This window comes from Telopea speciosissima, chromosome 2, assembly GCF_018873765.1.
Source record: "Telopea speciosissima isolate NSW1024214 ecotype Mountain lineage chromosome 2, Tspe_v1, whole genome shotgun sequence".
Taxonomy (NCBI): domain Eukaryota; kingdom Viridiplantae; phylum Streptophyta; class Magnoliopsida; order Proteales; family Proteaceae; genus Telopea; species Telopea speciosissima.
Genome location: NC_057917.1, coordinates 39,707,956 through 39,718,873, shown reverse-complemented (window position 1 = coordinate 39,718,873; position 10,918 = coordinate 39,707,956). Strand labels below are relative to the sequence as shown.

Below are 10,918 nucleotides of genomic sequence, written 5' to 3'. Positions count from 1 at the left end.
GTTCTTCCTGATCGGGTTCTCACCATGGCGAGAAGAATGGTACTACTGCTCTAGTATGAGGAATCACACTATAGCTTCTACCGTCGTTCCCATAGACGGTTCCAAATTGTTGCTTTAAAAAACTGAATCTGCTCTGACATGGCACTGAGCTTTCCTGCAAGGTAAATATACGAGACACAAGAGAAGACAGAAGGAAACGGGGACTCTTTGATGCGTAAGTCAGCTTCTTTAGCAACAACTATAGGAACAGGTCATTCACCCAAAAAACTATAGGAACAGGTTTAGCAATAGCACAAGAAACTAGGCAATAGTCAATTTCATCCATACATGTGTAATTAGCCACTTATTTATACCTTGAGAATGGCTGTGGTGAAAGTCTGGTTAAGGTGGACGTATCCAATAAGGAAGTTGAATCTTTGTAGGAGATGGAAAGTGAATCTACGGTGTGAGTCCCGATTGGAAAGTGCTCCAGGTAGAAAGTCCTTAATATGGAAAATCCAGATCTAATATGGATCTCCCACGAGGTAGGAGAAGAGTTCCGATGTTGTAGGGAAACTTGGCGATTCTCGTGGTTTATGAGTCGTACACACCACATGTCACGCACATATTGGAGGATAGCATTTATGCATATCAGAAGATTATGAAGAGCAAGCTGTACTATATATCACAGGCCCAAGATATATTCAAGGACAAGCCCTTCTGGCTGCACCAAGTTATATAAGTTGGATATGTAGGCCCTTTCAGATCTTGAAATACAAGACATATTATAAAGGACCAAATCAAGCAAAATGGAACAAATTTTGGCATTTTGTTCCTATGTGATTCCTACGTGTCCAGAGGGTCTATCTCATGGGAGTTTTAACAAACAATGCTTGGGCCATCCCTCCACTCTGTCTAACCTACCTGATTCCCAGCAGCCCAGTGACACCTTCCGGTTATCCCTTTTACCAAATTCTTCTGCACTTTTGGATAAGTCTATTTCCTGTTCTCTTTCTATAGTTAAATCTCAGGTTTCTCCATCAGCCTTTCACCTACCTCTGGTCCGCAATTCGTGCCTCCAGATGCCACTGTCCAACTCCGGTGAGCCCTGTTTTACTCTGGCTTTCTCCAGTATGCAGTAATGGCCAACAAAGAGGGTTCTTTTCTGGCTCTACTGTCTCTCTCTGGAATCACAGTATTGAAGGTTAAAATGTTGTATACTTAACCAGAGCCAAGACCCCTTATCCTTCCTATCCTTTCTAACTACACCCTATCAAAGTAGTTACCAAGTCTAATAAGCAACATAATCACCCATTACAACTATCCATGGTAATGTGGTAATTCGGCCGCATCAACCAACATTCTCCCACTTGTCCCATTTTGCCATATACCAAGTAAATGTCTTGTGTTGCATTTATTGTTTGTCCCTACATTTCACACTCCATACATGTATAAAAAGCCCTTCAATTTAAAGTCCACTCTCCACATACATAGTTTCAAAGTTTAAATACCCAAAGATACACTGGATTAATCCCTGAATCAGGACCCTGCAGCATAGATTAATTTCCATATGTTCAATGGTTGGAGTCATAAAATTTCTGAACATAATCAGACATTTAGGCAGTGTTTGGTATGCATTCCAAGTCAATTTAGCATTCTTGGGAGATAAAAACAACACAGCCTTAACTACAGATTTTACACCTATACTACAATAATATAAGCAGTAATCCTTATTCCTTTGCACATTCAATGGGGTGGTTGCTGCAATTAACCCTTTGCTATCCTGCATCTCTCTCTTTTCTATCTCTTGTGTACTTGTGACAGTGAACAGCTCAAGAAGATTAATTGGAAAAGTACATAGCCACATAAGTGGTGCAGGGGCAATGCTAGAAGGTGGAATTAATAAATAAAGCTGAGAACATGTAGTATGGATCTGTGAAGTTCATTTCAAGGGATATATGGCTTTGCAACAACAACGAGATTGGATATCTTGTGCATGGTGATACCAAAGACTTCACTCAAATCCAAATCCTTGGCTTGGATGCCTTGTGGAAGTTCCCAGTCGAAGCTATAGAGAAGTTGAGCCAGAGCAAGCTCAACAGATACTGTTGCAAAAGCTATAGCAGGGCAACTTCTTCTGCCAGCCCCAAATGGTAAAAGTTCAAAATCCTGCCCCTTGAAATCAATATTGCTTTCCATGAATCTCTCCGGTTCGAACTTTTCAGGGTTCTTCCAAGTCTCTGGGTCCCTTCCTATAGCCCAAGCATTGACAAAGAAGCGAGTTTTGGCAGGAATTACGTACCCATCTATAGTTATTTCTTCCATGGATTCTCTTGGGACAAGTACTGGAACAGGAGGGTGCAGTCGGAAGATCTCTTTGATTACAGCTTTCAAGTACTTCATCTGAGGTAGATCATCTTCTAATACATTTCTTCTATCTCCTACAATGCTTCTTACTTCATCTTGTGCTTTTTTCATGATTCTTGGGTTCATAACAAGCTCAGTCATTCCCCATTCAAGAGTTATGAAGTTTGTGTCTGTTCCTGCAGCAAACATGTCCTGCAATACAGAAGCAATACTGGAATTCATTAACTGCAATTTGATGATGTTCAAGTATTATAGAATGAATTCATCCAATTGTTGGGGTTTCACGCGAAAGCAATAATCCCACATCAGATGTGAGTATGCAGATCTGGAGATTTATAGATAATTGGGCATCCTCTCCTTAAGAGCTAGCTTTTAAGGATGAGTTCTATCCAAATCCTAACAAGTGGTATCAAAACTGGAGAAAAACATAACTCACCAAGATGATGGCTTTGATGTTGTCCATGGTAAGAGGCATGTCACTGACATCTTTGTTCTTCGATTCAAGTAAAACATCCAATAAGTCTTGATGGTCCCCTTTCTTCTTCTTGGAATTGAGATGCTCTTCAATTACCTCATTGAAGAAGCAATCAAAGCGTCGAAAGGTGTTCTCTAGTCTTGATTTCATACCTGTTATCATGTGTATCCATTCCATGGAAGGGAAGAAATCTCCCAAGCTAAGTCCTCCAAGTAGTTCCTGGTACTCATCAAGCATATTTTGGAACCCATGCTTATCATACTCTCCTCCTTCTGTGAAACCCCTACCAAAGGTAGCCCTGCAAACAATTTCATTTGCATAGATTCCAATCATCTTGCTAAGATTAACAGTGCCTGGATATGGCTCTGCAATCCGATGAACCAAACGCGCAACCTCTTCTTGTCTTATGAAGCTATATGAATCTACTCGTTTGACACTCAAGACTTCAAGTGTACATATCTTTCTGATATGCCTCCAGTAAGCACCATAAGGGGAGAAGACGATGTCAGTACAATTGTAAAACAAGTGTTTTGCAGAAAAAATCTGGGGCCTGCTTGCAAGAGCAAGGTCATGGGTCTTCAATACTTCTTTTGCTGTTCTAGCAGAGGCTACAACTACAGTTGGGATTTCACCTAGCTGTAAGTGAATGATTGGACCGAATTTCTGAGAGAGTTGGGCAAGAGAGAGGTGCGGCATATTACCTAGTTGATGAAGGTTGCCTATTATTGGTAGCTTTGAAGGACCTGGTGGGAGATTGAGCTTTCTGTTTCTTCCTTGGTTTCCCTTTAAGAGATGCTTCAGCAGAATAATTAGAAAAGTGGTTGCTAAGAGAAAGTAGGGTTGGATAGTTCCCAGGGCTGTTGATTCATGGAGTAATTTGAAAGGAGCTGCCATTAGGTTTTCTTCTGAGCAAACAAGTACACAAATAGAAGATTTCTCATTTTCTGGTCATGGCCACATTTATTTATATGTATATGAGCCTGTCTCTGTTTCGTCTAAACGTACATACGTACGTGTAGAAGAATTACTCTGCACATTCGCTGGTGTATTGCCATGTCACCTACCCTAACCTAATAATCTAATATAAGGGAAGGAAGTTTGAGTTGGAATTTTCCCTTCCATATCGGTAGAAAACAGGTGTCGTTTTACAAGATGATAAGGATTGGGACTGTCAAGGCTTTGTGTCTAATAGCGATTTTCCTTATGTTTATTGTTGAAACTTTTATATTCTTTCCACGACCTAGCTCAAGCTAAAATTAGTTGTGAAATTCGCAGAAGCTCGAAAGATTCAGTTCAGAAGGCTGGAATCTCCAAGCCCACTTAGCAGATTCTTTTTCTTTAAAGCATTTTTTAATGGGTAAATCAGTTTATTATCCAGAAATAAAAGATCTGTGATTTATTAGCAGATTTATTTTTTAATGGGTAAAACAACATGCCTGGATAAATCATTGATTTCTTTGGTTGTCTCATGAGATCATTCTTTCACTTGAGAATCTTTGCTGATTTGTTGTAATAGATGCAATTGTTTTTCCTTGAATTAATTTAAGTGATCCATATAAACGGCTTGGAATTAGCGGGGATTGACTGTCCAATCAATAAGTCCACACCGTTTAGAGTCTATTTGGAGTTAAATAGGTCGTTAGTCCGATTGAGATCTATATCAAATCCGTTTTGCTGGAATAAGACTGTTTCGATTAAAGACCAAACGTCAACCGATCAAAATAAAACTATACCATATCCATCCAAGATAAGCCCGAAGACCTAAATAATTGGTTACAGTGCAACTAATAAAATTGATGAGACTCGTCTAAACCCGACTGAGTCCAACCCCCGATTGACACCCCCACTCAAAACTACAAATATGTGAAAATAACGTTCGTATAGTCCAATGCAAATGACATGGTGGGAGTGCATTTCCCAAGCATGGACTTTTATGTCTAATTCATGGCAAATTAGTCATTCTAGTGGGTGGACCAGGAAAGTTGTCATCTCTCATCCAGAAGAAATCAATTATTGGCCTGGACAAAAGATAAGAAACCCACCCATCTCTGTAATTATGGGCCAGGAAAGTTGTCTACTATTGTGTGGACTATAGCCAGTGAAAACCACTCACTAGGGTTTGTATTTTCCATGATAATCTCGCAAGGTTTGTCTTTACCTTCGGAAGATTTTTTCGCTATAAAATAAATTTTGAAGTTTAATATGGGGATACATGTTTTTGGATTATTTGAGATTGAATGTGACTTTATGGCAGTGACAATTTTGGTTTACGCCTAAAAATTTCCATGGTTCGAGATGTAAGATTGAATCTTTTTTCTAGTATATTTATCTGATTTGACACCACAGGGGCATATAGAACCAACTAACGTGTAGGTTGAGCCGGATGCAGCTGGCACAAGGGCGTGAAGCATCTCCATGACTCAGCCCTTGAGAAGGAGCACGAGGCAACGCACGAGGCCTGCTAATTTAGATGATTACGTGTAGGAATGAGATAGTCTGTTGAGCAACGAAATTGTTAGTAGGGGACCATGTTAAGTGTGTAGGAGGTTGTATTTAATGGGACGTGGGGTCATTAATGAAAGCAACTAGCTATTTGTCTTCTCTCTCTCTCTCTCTCTGTTCTAACGAGGTAGTTCCCTCGAAGTTGCAACCCTACCACCCATTACCCTTTACATTATCTTTTAATATTGAATGGAAGATCTTCCATTGTCATGCAATTGTTGATTTTTTAGAGAAGACTGCAGCAAAACGCAGGGTATTCTTTTCCAAGGTTTACCTTCCTGCCCATGTGAATGAGGACTTTATGATTGACGTTTTGAGTAAACCAAGGTTTCTACTCTCTAGGTGATTTTTGTTTTTTTTGTTTCGGACTCGTATCTCCCTAGTGATGCAATGCCGAAGGTGGGGAGTGCCTTCCCATCTATTATTCTTGTATATCTGGATTTTTATAATCAGTTACCACTCTATATATTTTTTGGCCAAATGTTTTGTGTTGGGTGTAGATTATATATCCAAACACATGGGAATGGGCAAAATGATCGCACTGCCCCTTAAATGACAGACCCATGTGTCTAGGTGCAGGTTATGCTGCGACAACATCAACCCATATTTTTTTATATATATTTTTAATACAAAAAACTATACCTAGAATAGAGATTCAAGTTTGGCTGCTTTCATCCCTCAATTGCTGGCTCATTCTAGAATGAAATTTTTTTTGGGAAAATTACAAGATTATCTAGTATTAGGTTTGTCTTTACAAAATTATCTACTTCTTGTTTCACTTAACAAAAATATATAATGTTTGGGTTTCAGTTTACAAAAGTAACCAAAACAGTGGTTCTCCTCCATTTTCCTACATAACTTGACACTTTTGCCCCCGGGGCCTTGTATCGGCAGTCGTATCGTCTTCCCCATGCCACTGCAGTCTCAGCCACCCCACCCCCGTCGTCTTCTTCGAACACCACCCCCTACTGCCCCGCTCCACCATGCAACTATCCATTTCAACCCCATCCCTGCAACATCTCACAACCCAGTCCACCGCAAACCGCCCCCGTGCACCTCCATCGCTCACACCGGCCCTTCCATTCACACCCCCACCCCCTGTACGACCACTACTCCCCTGCGCAGCTCCATACCCCCACCTCCCTTTACTGCAACCTCGCCAACCCGCTCCGCCGTTCCCTACTACCCCCACCCCTTGTAATCCCGCCCCACACTGCAACTACCCCTTTCCCCCATCCAGCCCAGCCCCTGCAACCTCCCTACCCCTCTCCTTAATCTCAACAGCACTTGCCCGGTTTTCGACGCATTAATGCGGACCAAATATAAGAGGCCTCTGCCTTGGCATGGACAATTTGGTTTATGATTTACTCTTTACACCTTCAAGTTCAAATTAACTGTTTATCCGAAGAAAAAAAAGTTATCAAAAATTCAACTTCAAATTAACTGGCTATTTATTAGTAAAGCTTGTTATGGAGATTCATGATGTTTTAGGCGATTAACGACTTTAACAAAATGACCCACATGAGAGCCTTTGGGATAACCATCCTCTAGAGGAACTTGGCAGGAACACGGAAAATAGGGCCATGAGAGGTCTTCGTATTCATCCTCTTCTTGAGGAAACGAAGGTCCTTCATTATTCGCCGAACGAGACAAAAGGCAGATCTCCATGTAGCGGGCTACAGAAAAAATTCCTTCACTAGGATCGAAGCGATGTGGCCAAGCATGTGATGGTGTGCATCCACCACCATTCTTTGAGCGCAAATCCCTGACCCTGAGACCATTTTCCTCTATTGTTGTTCATGAGCGAGGCCGGCTGCAATGGCAGGGCGGTGACACACAGATGCTGAGGACTTACGAGAAAGGAAAAGTGTGGTTTGTGGGCTTGGGTGGACCGGTGGAGCCATGGAGTTTATCAGAGAAGGGTAAGTTTGGGGGTAAAATGGTAAAAAAGGGTACTTGATTGAAGGGTGAAATACTGTATTCGACAGTTTTGTAAACTTAAACTCAAAATTGGGTAGTTTTGTAAACTCAAACCTAAGTGGACAGTTTTGTAAAAGGCATTCCAATAGTAGCTAATCATGTAATTTTTTCAATGGGTAGTTTTGTAAACTCAAGCCTAAGGTGGACAGTTTTGTAAAGGGCAACCCAATAATAACTAATCATGTAATTTTCTCAAACGTTTTCTCCATTCAAGGTTTCCGGACCCATTTATATTGTACAAAAATCAACCTTTTAATTGATGACGTAAATCAAAACAAAAGGTGACACTTTATGTTAGAGATAAAGGACAATATTCGTGTCTACCCAAAAAAAAAAGACGGAAAATATCATCCCCTCCCCTCTAAGTTTTTTTAATATTAATTCAATACCCAAGTTTTGAAAAATGATAATTCCCTCCCCTACTTTATAAAGATTGTATCAACCCTACCCTAAGTGACTAATGGTTAAAAAAACCAATGAAAAGATGAAATTACCCATTTTAATTAAAGTGAAAGTATTTTCTTTTTCTTCTTCTTCCCCGCACGCCCCACTCCTATAGGCTACAACATCGCCCCTCTACGTTTTTAAGGTTTTTTTCACCAAGAAGGAAAAACCACAACAAAAGCCAAAAGAAAATAGCAACGATTCTCCAACATAAACAAGGAATCGCTATTCCACCATTTCTATCTCCTGCGCTCGGTCTTGGTCTTCCCCTTCTTCCTCCACCTCCTCATCGTCGCTCTCTCTCACTGCCATATCCGACTCCTTAAAGCTCCACATGGCCCCACAACATCCCATCCCCTTAAACCCCATCCGTTCTCTCAGACTCCTCCATCTGCTCCCTCTGCTTTGTACTCCATCCATTCCTCAGATTCTGACCCACCATCACTACCTCTATTCGTTGGATGAGTCCTTTTCTGCCCTCTTCTTCTTTTATATCTATGCCCGTGCAAGAACCATTGATCACATCAGGTTTGATGTAGCAAAACATGGAACACCCACTCTAGAATCACTGGCCATTATTGGAACCGGTGATGTTAGAGATTGTGTCGCAACCCAGAGCCGTGAATTTGTTCTCTGTTTCGGAGATGGTGAATAGGTTGTGGTTCTCCAATTTCGCAGTAATTATGTTCGAATCACTTGTCCTCCGTTCACCTGACTCGTTGTAGCAATCGTAATTTACAGGACAAACTACAGTTAATTGACCATTAAATGAAATATCGATAACTTCCAGGTCACTTCCATTGAACATCAGTTTTGGAGGGTTGTAGCCATCGTTGCAGATTAGCTTAAATTTTTTTTTGTATCAGTCTTCATTATCAGCAGCTCCAAAGCCAAAGGGGTAGGGAATTTGGACACCACCACATTCAGAAGTGCAATTGGGCTTTCCCACAGTGGTATTATATCAGTGGCACTTGGAAATTCAGAAACAAAAGCTTCATTTTGTTGTTAAAAGAGCAAGTACATGTTGGTCAAACAACGGTCCAGGGATAAAAAAACACGGTTCCCTAGGGAAACCAATTAACTGAAAATTAGGGTATTGCACGCCCTGGGTTATCCCATGGTGTCCCATGGGTGCCCCATTTTAATTTTAGGGTTTCCCATGGTCTCCCATGGGAACCCTGGTGCATCCCTAATAGGGTTTCTCCTTCCCTCATATGTCCCACGCAATTATAGAACATATTAGGGACAGAGAAAATACATCTCTAGTCATCACATGGCAAGAGGGATCATCCCATACTCGAATACGTAGCGGAAATAAATCGATTCGAGTTTCTTTCGCATCCCATGAATATTAATAATTAATAAACTGAAGGAATTAATAAAGAACTACTAACCTGGTGAGCCTCAAGTGTTGCTCCTCCAATAGACAGTGGTTCTTCCTCCAGTGAGCGCTCCAAGCAAACAGATCTGAACCTCCAATGGTGCTACCAAGCTTCTACACGCCAATCCCAGATGCCCTCAAACTCCTCAGCACAGATCTAGGGTTTCACAAACCCTAACTCTCAAACACAGGTGAGAGAAGCAAGAAGAAGAAGAGAGATCACAAGAGGGAGAGAGAGAAACCAAAAACGTAGGAGAGAGAGTGTCTGCTCCAAAAACGTGGAGAGCTTCCTCTTCTACGTTTTTTTGGTCCCCTATTTATAATAATAGGGTTTAATTAAATCCTAGATAGATTTAATAGAGCCTTAGTGAGAGTCTGACTCTCTCTCTCTCAGTCTGGCAGTTCTGTTTAAACTCAAAGTGCTACACAGGTGAAGAAGCAGAATCTAATAGGGAAAGTATTAATTAGATTCTTTATTTAATTATTAATGGATAATTACAATTAGCACCAAATCCATTAATTAAATAAAGAGCCAATTAAATTAGCAAATTCCAAATAACTCCCTATATGATGACAATTTATCATATACAACCCCCCCACTAATCAACACCATCATTATGGAATCTAGGGCATGTACACATGTACTGCCAAACCCCAATCCATAGTACATGTCCATATAAGAGCGTCTGTGCATCCGATCGGGTTCCGCAAAACTCGATAAAACACTTTATTTGAAATAACTATAAATAATGTATCATTTTATGTAAAATAAACTTTGCAAAACCATTTCCAAAACGATGCATCGGATCCAGTTCGATCCGACCATGCACAGAAGCGTCTCTATCTTGGTGTTCCCCAATCGGGCAGTGGTGACCGTGTTGGATAACTCCTTCACCCACAAAGTGTTCACGCATTCCCAGAACACCGGCTTTGACTCGCTTGAGTCTCGTCATTGATGAACCAAAGAATGCGATCATACTTTGCGGTGAGGTTCCCTCAGTGCAGTGAGTGTCGGTGACACATGTCTATCCCTTCCTACATCTGGCAGTAATACATGAGGGAATCGACAAAGTAGATTCTTCGCCAATGCACACATCAAACATGTGAGCACTCACATTCGTACCCTGACATCACATGTCTAGGCATACCCAATGCGACGACCATATGATAAAGGTGCCCAGCCCAAACCCTAGTCGTGACTACTATTTTAAGTATAACTTACGGACACATAATGCTCAAAAAGTTTATATCGCATGTGACAATATTAAACTAAAATGTATAAATGTTCAATACAAAGGTGAACCGGGTTGAACAGGATAGAACCGGGTTTGATGGACACACACTTGTCCAACAATCTCCCACTTGTACATCAAAGCCAATTCCCCATACATTTTAAACCCATGCCCTCCATGTGTTTCTCAAACACTCCTGGTGACAAACCCTTTGTCATGGCCTCAGACACATTTTTAGTTGTGTCCACTTTGGAGATACTCACGTCACCCTGCTGGATAATCTCTCTGATGAGGTGATACTTCCGCTGCACGTGCTTGTTCCTCTGATGAGCCCTAGGCTCCTTAGCTTGTGCAATGGCCCCTCTGTTGTCACATAACAGGGGAATAGGGCCCTTGACAAGATCAGGGACTACCTCCAAATCTGATAGGAATTTCCTCAGCCAAACACCTTCTTTTGCTGCATCACAAGCTGCAAGGTATTCTGCTTCGGTAGTAGAATCGGCTGTAGACTTTTGTTTCGCACTCCGCCACACAATGGCACCTCCACCCATTAGATAT

At 41.2% G+C, this 10,918-nt stretch overlaps 1 protein-coding gene and 1 long non-coding RNA gene across 2 annotated transcripts; both read right to left on the bottom strand.

Moving 5' to 3' along the window:
• Positions 1 to 1,863: 1,863 nt before the first annotated feature.
• Positions 1,864 to 3,765, bottom strand: LOC122649581 (cytochrome P450 71AP13-like). Its single transcript, XM_043842786.1, has 2 exons — positions 2,783 to 3,765; positions 1,864 to 2,538 (listed from the first exon to the last, which is right to left on the bottom strand). The coding sequence occupies exons 1-2, from the start codon at positions 3,713 to 3,715 to the stop codon at positions 1,927 to 1,929; spliced, it is 1,545 nt and encodes a 514-aa protein (XP_043698721.1). The 5' UTR covers positions 3,716 to 3,765; the 3' UTR covers positions 1,864 to 1,926.
• Positions 3,766 to 7,012: 3,247 nt separating this feature from the next.
• LOC122653110 lies at positions 7,013 to 9,520 on the bottom strand. Its single transcript, XR_006331711.1, has 3 exons — positions 9,509 to 9,520; positions 8,187 to 8,195; positions 7,013 to 7,110 (listed from the first exon to the last, which is right to left on the bottom strand). It is a non-coding gene; the product is annotated as an uncharacterized LOC122653110 (long non-coding RNA).
• Between the last annotated feature and the right edge of the window lie 1,398 nt (positions 9,521 to 10,918).

Coding starts and splice junctions, on each gene's coding strand:
- LOC122649581 (XM_043842786.1), bottom strand. CDS start 3,715: ATGGCAGCTCCTTTCAAATTACTCCATGAATCAACAGCCCTGGGAACT. Junction 2,539..2,782: donor ACATCAAAGCCATCATCTTG/GTGAGTTATGTT, acceptor TCTGTATTGCAG/GACATGTTTGCTGCAGGAAC.